At 37.3% G+C, this 16287-nt stretch overlaps 1 protein-coding gene across 1 annotated transcript in view; it reads right to left on the bottom strand.

The window, feature by feature from the left end:
- Positions 1-6580: 6580 nt before the first annotated feature.
- The window catches only part of abraxas1 (abraxas 1, BRCA1 A complex subunit), a 42815-nt gene continuing 33108 nt past the window's right edge, over positions 6581-16287 (bottom strand). Inside the window, exon 9 of the mRNA XM_063046746.1 lies at positions 6581-9963. Coding sequence (XP_062902816.1) covers positions 9521-9963 — 443 coding nt within the window. The 3' untranslated portion in view covers positions 6581-9520. The remainder of the gene's footprint in view (positions 9964-16287) is intronic.

The following is a 16287-nucleotide window of genomic DNA, read 5'->3' as shown; positions in this document are numbered from 1 at the left end:
TTTTGCTTCTTTATTGATTCCTTGGCTCTATAAGGTTTTTGAGGCTTCTTTGAAACTTGGTAAACTTCCGGAATCTTTTAATAGAGCATCAATTTCTTTAATACTAAAGAAGGATAAAGACCCTGCTCAATGTGCATCTTATAGACCAATATCTTTATTAAATGTTGATTCTAAAGTTTTTTCTAAGTTATTAGCAAATAGACTAGAAAAAGTACTCCCTTCTATTATTTCGGAAGACCAAACGGGTTTTATTAAAGGTCGTTACTCTTTTTATAATATTCGTACATTGTTAAATATCGTTTATACTCCCTCACAAAATGTTCCTGAGTGTGTTATTTCTTTAGATGCCGAGAAAGCTTTTGATAGAGTAGAATGGCCTTATTTATTTAAGGTGCTTGAAATGTTTAATTTTAGCTTGAAATTTATATCCTGGATTAAACTGTTATATTACTCCCCTGTAGCCTCGGTTCGTACTAACTCCTTAAACTCACCTTTTTTTCCTCTCTTTCGTGGTACTCGACAAGGCTGTCCTCTTAGTCCCCTATTATTTGATATTGCATTAGAACCTCTTGCAATTGCTATTCGAGAATCTTTAAATATTACTGGGATAACTCGGGGATTAAAGTCCCATAAATTATCACTCTATGCTGATGATTTACTTTTATATATTTCTAATCCTGAGAGATCCATTCCTGCTGTTTTAGAGTTATTAGCACAATTTGGTCTTTTCTCAGGTTATAAATTAAATCTTAGTAAGAGTGAACTTTTTCCGATTAATAAACATCTTCCCTTATATTATAAATTTCCATTTAAATTGATTAATAATTACTTTTCATATCTTGGGATTAAAATTACTTGTAAACATAAAGATTTATTTAAGACTAACTTTTTACCATTAATAGACCATATTACTCAACTTTCATCTAAATGGTTTCCCTTATATTTAACTTTGATTGGTCGTATTAATGCAGTTAAGATGTTTTTTTTGCCAAAATTTTTATATGTGTTTCAGGCATTACCAATTTTCGTTCCTAAATCTTTTTTTGATAAAGTTGACTCTAAAATTTCTTCATTTATTTGGCAGAACAAGAATCCGAGACTGGGTAAAATACATTTACAGAAAGCTAAGAGAGATGGAGGTTTAGCATTACCTAACTTTAGATTTTATTATTGGGCTATTAATATTCGACATATGAAATTTTGGTTACTTGATCGGGACATACTATTTATTCCTAAATGGGTAGCATTGGAATTACAATCTGTTCAGGGTTATACACTTGGTTCTATTTTAGGTTCCTCTCTTCCTTTTGATTCGAAACGTCTTAAGCAGGTCTCTAACCCGATAGTTAAATATGCTTTGCGCATTTGGTTTCAATTCAGAAAATTTTTTGATCTTAATCAATTCGGGTTAGCGATTCCTATTTTAGGTAACATATTTTTTCCTCCCTCTTTTACGGATCGCGCTTTTCAAACTTGGAAGACTAAGGGTATTTTACGGTTTTTGGATTTATTTTTAGATGGTTCCCTTATGTCTTTTGAACAATTATCTAACAAATATAACTTATCAAGAATACATTTTTTTAGATATTTACAAGTTAGAAATTTCCTAAGTACTATACTTACTTCCTTTCCAATGCTTCCTCCTATATATATTTTAGATTCGATAATTAACCTTAATCCATGTCAGAAAGGTGCATCGGCTATGATTTATAATATTATTATGAAACTTAGGAAAGCTCCATTTGATAAGATTAGGGTAGATTGGGAACAGGAATTGGGGCTTACCATTTCTGTGGATGATTGGGGGCAGATTTTACAATTAGTTAATACTTCCTCTATTTGTGCTAAACATTCCCTAATTCAATTTAAAGTGGTTCATAGAGCACATATGTCCAAAGATAAGTTAGCGCGTTTTTACTCGTATATTAATCCTTTCTGTGATAGATGTTCGGGGCAGATAGCCTCTTTAACTCATATGTTTTGGTCTTGCCCTACTTTGGAAACTTTTTGGAGAGATATTTTCAATATTATTTCTAAGGTATTAAATATAGATATCTCTCCTCACCCTATTACTGCTATCTTTGGACTACCTAAAATTTCTAGTAATCTTTCCCCTTCAGCCCGTAGAATGATTGCATTTCTTACTTTAATGGCGAAAAGATGTATTTTACAACATTGGAAAGAGCTTAATGCTCCAACTACCTTTTTTTGGTTTTCTCAGACGATTTTATGTTTGAATCTGGAGAAAATTAGAAGTAACCTTTATGATTCTTCATTTAAATTTGAACAGATTTGGGGACCTTTTATTCGATATTTTCATTTAATGTAATATTTACCCTTCTTGTTTTCTCTTCACTGTTTTAATGGAGGTCGGGATTGAGGACGTGATTTTAAGTTTAACTCTGTTTGGTTTCAAGTTAGCCCATTGCTTTGCTTTGCTTTTAGTTAGTTGCACGGTGGGTTTTTTTTTGGGGTTTTTTTTTTCTTTTTTTCCATTGATATATATAAAATCTAGTATACTATTATGTTATCTTGGTTTCTTATGCTTAAATTACATTGTTTGTAGTATTTTCTTTTTGGTATTGTTATCTTTTGGAATTTTATTATACTTTAACATTGTATTAATGTTTATATGGCTTACCTTTTTTGTATACTTACTCAATAAAAAGATTTAAAAAGAAAGAAAACTATGCCATCTTGTTCTAGCCACTTCAGCCCTGGGAAAAAGCCTCTGACTATTCACACGATCAATGCTTCTCATTATCTTGTACACCTCTTATCCTCGTCGCTCCAAGGAGTAAAAGCCGAGTTCACTCAACTTATTCTCATAAGGCATGCTCCCCAATCCAGGCAACATCCTTGTAAATCTCCTCTGCACCCTTTCTATGGTTTCCATGTCCTTCTGGTAGTGAGGCGACCAGAATTGAGCACAGTTTCATTGATGAAAGCCAATGCACCGTATGCACTGTTTAAAATACTAATTAGGTCATTTTAAATTTTGTCCAAACCAATGTTAGTTTTAAATTTTGATAGATCATAATCTCCACAGTATTCTGCCATTTTGGATTACAGATTTGTACTATATCAAAGTACTCCTTGGACAAAATTTTCCAACTAAGGATATGGCTTCTCTGTTTTTATCAGACTCCTTAATCACCTTAAATCTTTCAAGATGGTTCCAGGGTGATCCAACTAACTTCAAAGAATTACAAATAAAGTTAATACAACTTTTCGTCATTGTGCCTAGTCTTAGATCATAAGATATAGGAGCAGAATTAGGCCATTTGGCCCATTGAGTCTGCTCCACTACTTCATCATGGCTGATACAATTGTCTTTTCAGCCCCAATCTCCTGCCTTCTCCATGTATTCTGTCATGCCCTGACCAGTCAAGAATCTATCAACCTCTGCCTTACATAGGTAAAGACTTGGCCTCCACCGCTGCCTGTGGCAAAGAATTCCACAGATTCATCTCTGGCTAAAGAAATTCCTCATTTCTGTTCTAAAAGGCTGTATCCTCTGGTCATAGAACCCCTCCCTCCCCACCATTGGAAACATCCTCTCTACATCCACTCTATCAAAGCTTGTCACTATTCAATAGGTTTCAATGAGGTCACCCCTCATTCTTCTGAATTCTAATGAATATAGGCCCGGAGTCATCAAATGCTCTTCATATGACAAGCCATTCAATCTCCTTTGAACCCTCTCGTTTCAGCACATCCTTTCTAAGATAAAGGGCCCAACTTTCTCACAGTACTCCAAGTGAGGCCTCAGCAGCGCTTTAAAGTCTCAAAATTACATCCTTGTTTTTATATACTAGTCCTCTTGAAATGAATGCTAACATTACGTTTGCCTTCCTCACCAGACTCAACCTGCAAATTGACCTTTAAAGAATCCTGCACAAGGATTGTTTGTATTTTCCCTCCATTTAGAAAGTAGTCAACCCTTTCATTTCTTCTGCCAAAATGCATGACCATACATATCCTGACACTATTCTATCGGCCATTTCTTTGCCCATTCTCCTAATCGTACTGTCCTTCTGTAGACTTTCAACTTCCTCAAAACTACTTGCCCTCCACCTATCTTCATATCATCTGCAAACTTTGCAACAAAGCCATCAATTCCATCATCCAAATCATTGACATATAACGTAAAAAGCAATCCTAACATAGATTCCTGTGGAATATCACGAGTCACCAGCCAGAAAAGGTTCCTTTTATTCCCACTCTTTTCCCCCCTGTCAGTCAGCCACTGATTCATTCATATTAGAATCTTTTCCATAATACCATGGGCTCATAGCTTGTTAAGCAGCCTTGTGTGGCACCTTGTCAAAGACCTTCTGAAAAACAGTACACAAAATCAACCAATTCTCCTTTGTCTATCCAACAGATCTGGCAGGCAAGGTTTTCCCTTGAGGAAATCATGCTGACTGCGGCCTATTATATCATGTGCCTCTAAGCACTTTCAAACCTCATCCTTAATAATTGACTCCAACATCCATCCAACCACTGAGATTAGACTCCTGTCTATAGTTTCCTTCTGCCCCTCTCCCTTCTTGAAGAGTGGAGTGATGTGATGTTTGCAATTTTCCAGACTTTCAGATCTCTTCAGCCACCTCTTCCAGAACTCTGGTGTATATACCATTTGGTCCAGATGACTTATCCACTTTGTTTCCCCAAGAACCTTCTCTCTAGTTATGGTGACTTCACACCATACTGCTAATGTCTTCCACAATGAAGATTGATTTTGTTGTCCTTCATTACTACCTCTCCAGCATTGTTTTTCCAGTGGTCAGATATCCATTCTCACCTCTCTTTTACACTTGTATACCTGAATACTTTGTATTTTCACTGTCCTCTCACTATTTAGAAAATAGGGCTTTCTTTGCAGATTCAATTCCTATATTGAATTGCACCTGAGAGTCATATGTTTATGTCCCTTTTATAGTTCTTCCTTGCATTTACATGGCCTACGGTACTTTGAAATGGTTTGTCAAAATTAGACCCGATAGAGCTTTTATTATTATCAACTCTTTAATAGGGTAGATTGGATTAAATGAATTAAAACCACCATCAGGTGTAGAATTGAGGCAGTCTTTAGAAACTCTTCCAAGAATTGAAGTTGTCAAAACGAGTTAAACTTGGTGTGTTTCTCAATTAGCTTTTATGTGCTTGACAAACCCACAACAATAAAATTGTCCTTGTCAAAGATTTTGCAAGTGCTAAAATACAATACAAAGGATAAATGCTTCTGGCCACTTAATTTTCTTAAAAGGTGATTTGAAATTTCTCTCGATTTTATAGGTCCCAACATTTTCAGTAGCCCTTTTCAGGAACTCAGCTCTTTTTCCAGCAGAAATACAATTTTAAATCCAATGAGTTAGCTACACTTCTGATAGTCTTGGCATCTCTAGTGTTTCCAGTAATATGAAATGTAACATTGCACTAATTTTTGTCTTGCAATGAAAAACTATTATTTGTCCCTAAATGTATCTGTGCAGAGTATAATGAGCTTTAAATAGTATATTGTCCAAGCAGAAATATGGATGCAAATCACACCAAGTAAAATCATAATGTAAGGATTGCCTTGAAACCCAAGGGTAAGAGAGGTGTTACATTCAATGGCAGGTTTTTACCACAGTAAAATCATTTGAGAACAGGGAAATCTCTACTTATAGTCATAGTCATACTTTATTAATCCCGGGGGAAATTGGTTTTCGTTACAGTTGCTCCATGTATAATAAATAGTAATAAAACCATAAATAGTTAAATAGTAATATGTAAATTATGCCAGTAAATTATGAAATAAGTCCAGGACCAGCCTATTGGCTCAGGGTGTCTGACCCTCTAAGCGAGGAGTTGTAAAGTTTGATGGCCACAGGCAGGAATGACCTCCTATGACGCTCTGTGCTGCATCTCGGTGGAATGAGTCTCTGGCTGAATGTACTCCTGTGCCCACCCAGTACATTATGTAGTGGATGGGGGACATGGACCAAGATGGCATGCAACTTAGACAGCATCCTCTTTTCAGACACCACCGTGAGAGAGTCCAGTTCCAACCCCACAACATCACTGGCCTTACGAATGAATTTGTTGATTCTGTTGGTGTCTACCACCCTCAGCCTGCTGCCCCAGCACACAACAGCAAACATGATCGCACTGGTTACAGACTCGTAGAACATCCTCAGCATCGTTCGGCAGATGTTAAAGGACCTCAGTCTCCTCAGGAAATAGAGACGGCTCTGACCCTTCTTGTAGACAGCCTCAGTGTTCTTTGACCAGTCCAGTTTATTGTCAATTCATATTCCCAGGTATTTGTAATCCTCCACCATGTCCACACTGACCCCCTGGATGGAAACAGGGGTCACCGGTACCTTAGCTCTCCTCAGGTCTACCACCAGCTCCTTAGTCTTTTTCACATTAAGCTGCAGATAATTCTGCTCACACCATGTGACAAAGTTTCCTACCATAGCCCTGTACTCAGCCTCATCTCCCTTGCTGATGCATCCAACTATGGCAGAGTCATCCGAAAACTTCTGAAGATGACAAGACTCTGTGCAGTAGTTGAAGTCCGAGGTGTAAATGGTGAAGTAAGAGGGAGACAAGACAGTCCCCTGTAGAGCCCCAGTGCTGTTGATCACTCCGTCCAACACACAGTGTTGCAAGCACACGTACTGTGGTCTGCCAGTCAGGTAATCAAGAATCCATGATACTAGGGAAGCATCCACCTGCATCACTGTCAGCTTCTCCCCCAGCAGAGCAGGGCGGATGGTGTTGAACGGACTGGAGAAGACTTAATGGTACTTCAGCACCATTAAGACGTGAAAAGATTTTTTTTAAATGCCCAGTGTAAATTAACTACAAATTGAACAAGTAAATAGTTAAATACACAAGTTAAAGAATATATATTTTTTAATTTTTGTGAAGATTGCGCACTTGGGTTTTGCATTAATACAGTATATTTTCAACAGCAGTAACATTTACAGGAAGGCACGTCAATGGCATAACTATATACATTTAACTTTAGGATCAGGGCAAATGTGAAATTGGAGAACTCAATGTGAACATAGAATTTTCTTAAGGATTTTTGGGTGAGAATACATTTTTTTGCATAGTTCAGGGTAATTTCTGGTAAGCTCTCACCATTTGCAAAATCTGTTTGCCGACACAAGTGAATTTTAGTTACAGTGGAGTTAACAGCAGCACTACCTTGCAGCTGCAGAGACCTGGGTTCATCCCTGTCTGTAATAAGTTTGCACGTTCTTCCTGTGACTGTGGGTTTCTTCCCACATAGTAGGCTAATTGGTTACTGTAAATTGCCTCTAATGTGAAGGTGAATGGCAGAATTTAGGAGCTGTGGGGAGAATATAAAATGGGATAATAGGTTTGGTGTTGAAAGGTTAGTCATCACTAACTTGGTCAACCTGTTTCTCTGCTTAGATTCAAGGCATAACTTGGTGAGACACATGACCTTAATTTTACCTTCCATAATTAACTAATATGGGCAGGTTGTTAGTTCTTTGGGTGGGAAAGCATTCTCGATTTAACAGGTAGTTCCCTTAGGCATCTATTATGGTAACTAGTCTACGCCATATAACAGTGGTATAGGAAAGATATAGTGAGTTGCTCCCCCACATCCAAGTTTTTTTGGATGATAAAGTTATCAAACTAACTTCACAAATACAAGCAAGAATTTTGACAGCCAAGGATAAACTAAAAGTTATAGTTTAGTAGTTCAAGTGCTTGGCGATACAAGAAAGATAAAGTGACTCAAAGCCATCAGGGAGCAAAGGGATTGATGTGTCTGTGGACACACCCCTTAGAAGTACTGCATCAACAGAAAAGGTAATTAAAAAGGCATATGGAAATCTGGGCTTATCTCAGAAAAGTTGTAATGTAAATGTAGAGATATTTTAATTTACCCTCACATGAAATGCTGCCTGCATGCCATCCCTCAGCAATATAATAATTGGATATACTCAGATTCACAAGAAAAAATATTTTGTCATGGAATGATATGTTGCATAAACAATTTTTTTCCTTCAGATTAGAAGGGATGATCTAATCAAAGTTAGAGAATGTTTAGATTTAACCAATTGAATGCTTTGGTAATTTGTTCTCATGGGAGTATTCCAAAGCATAGGACACATTTCTAAAAGATTAATATTAAGATTGAGATTTCCAGAAAAATTTCTTGCAGAGCTTATTGGAATTTCAGAACTCTATCCCCAAAATGGCTGTGGATTCTGAGGCAATTTAAATATTTATGTATACAGCTTAGCTGCAAGGGTACAAAGGTATTTGAACTGTAAAAATGGTGTCAAGTTACAGACAAGCTAAAACCTTCATCAAATAACACAAGATATGGCAAAATAGTCTATTCTGTGCACAGAGCACGTTGGCATAAACTGCCTTTTTCTGTAACAATGAAACTTTGGTTTAAGTATCAATCTCATGTCCAATTTCTACATGGCTTTAACTTATCTCTGCAACCTCCCCAGTACTATTGCAGAGAATACTGTAATCCTATCTTCATCTGGATCTTCCAGTTGCTTGTCAACTGACAATTCAACAGTCTCCAACCAGCTAAGTCTGAGCTCTAGAATTCCATCTCTAAAAGTTTTTACTGCTAAAATGTGCTTTCTAACCATCTCATTCACTTTTGGTCCTCGCTTCCCCTTTGGCTTGGTGTTGATTTTAAACAGGTTATGGTTCTGTCCAAGTAACTTATACTCCTTTGAATGAATTAGAATGAGCTTCACTTCGAAAGAACATTCAAAAATCCAACTTCAAAACATCACTTTCTATCTGCAACCTTTCTTAGACTTTGAAAGATTTGTCAAATCAGTATCAAACAATGCCCATTTTGTAATTAATCAACACAAGATAACATTATTTTTATTTTCAATAAATAATGTTACTTCATACAAAATAAATTGTTTACAGATTGCTTCAATTATCTGCCAAATCTTCTGATCTGTAACTTGTTTCTAGACTCATGAGCATGAATTTTACCCAGTATCAACTGCATGCTATTGTCTTGTGTTCCCAGGGAACTACCCATCTTAGATGGCTGCCAAGATGTTAGGTGTTCCATCTTATAGAGGAAGGTTATTCCAAGTTAGCTGAAGTGCACAATACAAAAACCGGTGTCAAAGTGGTTGAAACACACACAAAAAAAAACAGAAAAAGAACTCTTTTCAAAAGTTAAGAACTGGAGAGATTTAATCTCTTTAGGCAATAATCATGAAAAAACATTACTGTATTCCAAACTGTTCCTCAATCTTTGTTGCTGTTTCTGCAAAACATTAAAATTTTTGTTAACGTCTCCGGTATTAGCTGTCAGACATCTCAAACAAAGCTGAAGGAATCACCATGATGAAAACAAAACCATGTGCTTCTCCTGCATCCATACCATAGCATGCTTTTCAAATATAGCATCCTTTTCAAAATGTATTACAAAGATTTGGCACTTTGCTTTTGTTGAATAAAAATGGCTTATCAATTTTCAGGCCAGAAATGTTCAAAAAGTTGGTGAAGCTGTTGACGTGATATCATTCACATAATCATCCAGTTCTTCTTCATTCTCTGATTCAGTTTGTCTGATCACCAATTCTGTTTCACTGCCCTCACTGTCTCTATGTGATGACCTTCTGGTCTGAGACAAAACTGCTTTCCGTTTTTTACTCCAACTGGGGCGATTGTGGCAGTTCTTTGCCTTCCGTTTACATGTAATCCCAGAAGCATTAGCCTTTTCTGCGGGTGATGTGTGGGTGTTTTTTGATGAATCCTGTGCGACAGTATCCTTTAAATTCAATTGATCAACTTCACTGTTGCAATGAACTGGAAGAACTTGACCACTTCTTGTAATTGACATGGATTGTAAAAGTTTTGACTGAGGAAAAGCTGCCTTCAAAGCCTCTGCTAAGTATTCATTTTTCTCTATATGGTCAGATTTCTTTTCATCTATATTTAAAAACAAAATAAAAGGTTACTATGCATAAGTGCTTCTGTACATTGTGGTCTATCAGACAAAAGTCACATTAATATTGTAGCTTCAGGAGTTGCACTGCACTGTAAAGATCCCCAGCATTTTTTTAAATGAATAGAAAAATAACAATTGTGCAAAAATGTGTTCTTAAAAATGAAAATTCAAAACTAGAAATCAGCTTTTATATGAATTAGGAGCCATGTATCTATTTTCTATCTAGCTGTATTGTATTTTGAATTGCATTGTATATTATGGGTAATTTGTCACGTGGGTTGTGGTATAGTAGAAGCAAATGACCATAGTTAAGTATTCTCACTTTGTCTTAGTCTAGCCTAGTTGAGAGAGGGTGAGCCGGGGAATGATATTTCCTGTTGACCACTAATTTTGCTTAGTTACACTAATTGGAAAACTTATTTCATTAATTATATTCAAATATGTTAGTTATTCTTATTTCGCTGTATCACTAATTTAGTTTTGTTAGTTTATCACTATAGGATCATTTGTCTTTGCTGGCTTCATAATAAAGGATAGAATATATTTTTTCTTGACTTCGAACTCAGTTATTTTGGAAGTGCATCATAAAATGTCAACTCCTGTATTCAGTCTCTCAGTGGTTTTGGTTTCTTTTCAAGTAACCGCTATATTTTATTAACACAAAAAAGGAAAAGCATCGCCTTTGACCTGTTGGTGAAATTGGAATCGCAACATTGAGAAGCTTGCAGTAGGGTTGTGTGCAACCTTTTGTTGATTCATACTGTGTATTTGTGATTGGAACACAGTTCTGAATGCCTGTCCATTGGGAACTGTTGCTCAATTGTATGCCGTTTGCCTGAGGGTTCATCGCTTTGTTTTAATGAAATCCTGAAACAGTTGCGAACATTTGAATTGAATGCTGTTCGTTTGGTTTAAGCACTGTGGATGTGCTGACAGTTCGTTGTCAACACTTATTGAATGGAATGTTGCCAGTGCATTTTGTAAATGTACTGTGGACAAACAAAGAGCAGGTTGTGCAGTAAGCAGAAAGTAACATGAGTGAATCAAAGCATGGAACTGACGTTAGTAACCTTGAAGTCAAAACTTGCAAAAGAGAAATTAAACTTATTTGGAAAGCTTTAGTGGGTAGCGGTTGTGAGAAATAAGGGAAATGCCTTACATGTGCAATCTCGTTTTGAGGATTTGACTAATCTTTGTGAAGCTGTTGCTAAGCAACATCACGTTAATCTCATTACTTCCTGAGGACGAACAGGGAAAGCAAAACAAATGTTTTTCAAGCATTGTTAGCCATTGTATGTCATTCATAGAGGATGTTAAACAATGGTTAATCCAAAAATGTTACTTTGAAGGTCAAGTTGCTGCAACAAGTGAATATGGATCTCTACTTCTATCAATTTCTCAAATTCCAAGGCATGTTTTGACTACGCATATAGCACAGGATCCACAAGATGATGTAAGCCCGAGTGACACAAAATCAAATGTCACTGCTTGAGCTTCTGTTGCAGGAAGAAAATCTGTATCTATTAACTCCTCTGCAAATATTAAAACAGAGGCTAGTTTGGTTGCATTAATGGCACGTCGACAATTATTGAAGGATAAAAATGCGCTGGAGGAGCAAGAGGAACGATTAATTGCTACAGAGAAGGAAAGAACAGCTTAAATTGGAGGAAGAAATTGCTGCACAGGTGGCCAAAGTTAATGTGTTAAAGGCTTTGTGCTGAGTGCTAAAAGTGCTCCAACAGGACTGTTCTGTGGTGTGAGTTCTTATATTGAAAAGGCCAGAGAAAAACAAATACTCAATATCAATGTTGATTCATTTGTTCCTCAAGTATCTGTGAAACATGAGCTAGACCCCCAAGACGTAGCTCAGGGTGTTTACTCTCGGTCTGCACTAATGAGGCTCTCTGAATCTATGTCATATTCCACAGCTTGAAGGGCTCATGGGGACACTCACTTACAGCATGGAAACACTCTTGTTTCAGATGAGAGGTCAAAACAGTATTATTGTTATTATGAGGAAGCAAAATTAAATAAAAACCTTATTGGCACAACAACAGTGCCTTTCATCTTTGCCTAAAGGGCAGATTCAAATCTTCAATGGTGATCCATTGCAGTATCATGCATTCATGAAGACTTTTGAAAACAGTATTGAAGGCCAAAATGATGGCCATACTGACTGCCACTATTTCTTTGAACAGCACTCTAGGGATTGCGCTAAAGAACTTCTCAGAAGTTGCCAGCATGTCTACCCTAAGAAAAGATATGTAAAGGCAAAAAGACTTTACTATAGAACATTTTGGTAATGAACAGAAAATTGCATCCGTCGACATGCACAAGGTTCTTTCTTGGGTATCTATCAAATCTGAAGGCATGAAAGCACTTCCAATCTACACTTTTTCTTAGAGGCTGGTGCAATGCTATGGAAGAAGTGCAGTACATGAGTGAGTTGGATATGCCTGCTTATATGTCGATTGTCGTATAAGCTTAAGAACAAATGGAGAGCAGTGGTCTGTGAACTGCAAGAAAGGCACAAGCTTAAGATTATTTTACTAATGTTGTTGATTTTATTGAAAGACAATAATGTTGATGACTGCCTATGTTTAGCATCCTTTAAGGAAGAAGCAGTATCTCTCTATCATGATCTTGTATCCATTTGTGCTACTCACGAAGTGGATAAGCAGCAGATGTAGTGTGCTAGCTCTGATACCAAAAGAGCAAGGACTGAAAGACATGAAGGAATTAGGTCTGGATCAAGATGTACATTTGGTGGATAGAGTACTGGGAGTGCAATAGTGCATTCAGTCTGATACTTTCAAGCTTAAGATCATGATCCAAGACAGACTGCTCACCAGAAGGGGGACCCTCTCCACAGTTAGTTCCATCCATGATCCTTTAAGTGCTACCTGATATGAAGATCCTACAAGATCTTTGTAAGAAAGCTTGCCTGAGATGACACGATGGCAAAATCAGTTCATGAGTGGACAGGCTGGCTGGAAGAACTCTGCCAGTTGGAAGAATTTAGGTTGTTAAGATGTTTGAAGCCTCTGGATTTTGGAGAAGCTACTGCGCAGTTACATCACTTTATAGATGCAAGTGAAGATGGCTATGGAGCAGTGCTGCACAACACATGCTCTCTCTCTCTCAGGTGCACAGTGCTTTTTATCATGGGAAAATCTAGGTTAGTTCCATGCCTCATATGGAGCTCACCGCTGCTATGAAGGAAAGCCGTATTAATACATTGTGGAGGAAGGTGTTGCACATGCAGCTTCATGACTCAGCTTTTTGAACTGATTGTACTTCTGTGCTGAAGTACATCAAGAATGAAACTTCCAGGTTCTGAACATGCGTTGCGAACAGAGTTTCAGAAATTCTTAAGGTCTTACAAGCATTTCAATGGAGGTATATAAACACTCCAAGCAACTCGGCAGATGTGGCCTCTAGAAGGTTGAGGGTGAAAGCATTCCAGAAGAATGACACAGTTATCAGGGCCTCAATATCTTCTTCAGCCTGAAAGGGAATGGGCTGTGAATCCCAGCTGTTCTGGAGAACTCCTGCTATACGATTCAGAAGTCAAGAGAAGTGTTACAATGAATGCCATGCTGATTGAAGAGCAGATGGATGCAGTAACACAAATAATCCATCACTTCTTGTCTTGAACCCGTTTAAGGGAGACAGTTGCTTGGCTTCTTAGATTTAAGAACCTGCTCTAGTTTCTTAGCCAGAAGAGGAAGCAACTGAACATCGCTGTTATTCAGTCTGAATTGGATGAATAACAACAAAGATATTACTTGGAGAGGTTGTCTCTCAGTGGAGGAGCTCAGAAAGGCTGAAATGGAGATCATCGGGTTTAGCCAAAGAAAGATTTCCAGTGTAGGAGTGGACTACTTTAGACCTTTTGAGGTGATGAGCAGAATGAGTACAGTGAAGAGGTAATGAGTCATATTTACCTGTCTAGCTATATGAGCTATTCACATTGAAATGGCATCTTCTTTAGACAGATTCCTTTGCTGATGGACTTCGATGCTTCATAGCAAAACGAGGACAGGTTCGTGAACTGCACCCTGATAATGCAACAAACTTTGTTGTTAATGAGTGTGAGTTGCGAGAAGCCATCGAGAAGTGGAATCATTCACGGATCAGTGATGTCCTTCTTCAGAAAGGAATTAAGTGGATTTTTAACCCGCTGGCTAGTTCACATCATGGAGGAGCATGGGATTGATCATGTCTGAGTGAAATGATCTCAATTCCACCAGATCTTGACGAAGAGAGTTTCCACACAGTCCTCTGTGAACAATGGTCATCCAGTTACTAAGGCATCCTCCAATCCCAATGATTTGGAAGCACTAATACCTAACCACCTGTTGCTTCTGAAGACCTCACCATCCTTATCAACAGAAGAATTCGAAAAAGAAGACACTTACACTCATTGTAGATGGAAGCAAATCCAATACATGTCAAACTAGTACTTACCCACAATTACAGGAATGTCAGAAGTGGTTAGGTATAAAATATAATTTCTTCCCAGGAGACATTATACTTATAGTCAATGACACAACACCTTGAAATTCGTGGATCATTCAAATCATTCTAGACAGAAGAGGATTTGTGTGGCAGGTCTGCATGAACACCAAGACCAGCTGTCTGGACAAGCCTTTTACCAAGATCGGTCTTCTACAAGACGCTACAGCTCTAGAAGCTTCATGACTGAACAACAGTTGAGGCCAGTTCATTGGCTATATTTAAGCGGGAGTTAGATATGGCTCTTGTGGCTAAAGGGATCAGGGGGTATGGAGAGAAGGCAGGTACAGGGTTCTGAGTTGGATGATCAGCCATGATCATACTGAATGGCGGTGCAGGCTCGAAGGGCTAAATGGCCTACTCCTGCACCTATTTTCTATGTTTCTATGACTTTGACTGGGACTTACTGACTTGACAGAGAGTGGTGGTAAATATCACTCTGTACTGGTCTAACCGCTGGTAACCTCTGGCCTGGATGACTGTTACATGACTTAGCTGGAACATTAAAAAAGGAAGATACACATTTTGCATAAATGTTAAAATGTTTATCCTTATAGATTTCACATCTCCTATTTTTAGCATTATGTAGTTCTAAGTATTATAGCGTAATAATTAGGGGCTGGGACGTAGGAGTCATTTACCTATTTTCTGTCTGTTTGTATTGTATTTTGAGTTGCATGTCTATCATGGGTAACTTGTCATGTGGGTTAGGACATGGTAGAAGCAAATGAGTATAGTTATGTATTTTGTCTTGGTCAATTTAGTGTCGTTGAGAGAGGGTGAGCAGGTGAATTTTTTTTTTGTTGACCTCTAACTTTGCTTAGTAATGCTAATTGGAATGTTTATTTCATTAATTATATTTAATTACTTTGGTTATTCTTATTTCTATATATCGCTAATTTAGTTTTGTCAGTTATTAAGATTGCTTGTCTTTGCTGGTTTTGTAATGTATGATCGAACATACTTGTTTTCGACTTGGAACTCAGTTTAGAAGTGTGTTGTACAATGTCAATTCTCATACTCTGTCTCTCAATGGTTTTGGCTTGTTTTCAAGTAATGGCTACATATTACACCAAACATTATCTTACACTTACATTATAAATTTCTACATTGCCATGTAAAATGGAAATTTTCTACGAAAACATGTTAAGATGCTATTACATCAGTACCTTTACAGGTAGTAGGATGTAATTAGAAAGGTAAATATAAATTATATATGTGGACATTGGAATTTTGGTAGTGTGTGTGTTAAAATGCAAAATGTTCTTTTACTGACTTGTTGTATTTCTAATCATCTTTCACCTCATCACTTAAAAATTTGGAATCATGCCTGGTACCCTTCTGAGCACCTTCGTGAAATGGCCCCTCTTTAAAACTAAGCAAATGCATATTAATGATTTATGTCAACCCATCTAAATTATGCATGGATCATTAGGAAAGCTTCCTAAATGTGGATCAAAAGGAACCTGTCTGATATTTCTCAATCTGCTGAAATTAGTCATTACAATGTCATTTTAGTTTTGATCGGTTAGCTTATCTCAAATGAGGTCACACTGGATGAATGCAAAGATAGGTTATTAAATGATTAATATTTTTATATTTTTGTTATAATCAACCTCATTAAATGCTCTAAGGAGCAAAAAACCTGCAGACTTTGAAATCCAAAACAAAAACAAATTGCTGGAAGAAATTAAGCAGCTCTATCTGCAACTGTAGGAGAGAAACTGAATTAATGTTTTACATCAAGGACCCAGATCGGAACTGAATCAACAAATACCTTTCCTCTC

The sequence above is a fragment of the Mobula hypostoma genome, chromosome 4, assembly GCF_963921235.1.
Source record: "Mobula hypostoma chromosome 4, sMobHyp1.1, whole genome shotgun sequence".
Classification (NCBI taxonomy): domain Eukaryota; kingdom Metazoa; phylum Chordata; class Chondrichthyes; order Myliobatiformes; family Myliobatidae; genus Mobula; species Mobula hypostoma.
Note: the sequence above shows the minus strand (reverse complement) of the source record. Positions and strands in the feature narration are given on the sequence as shown.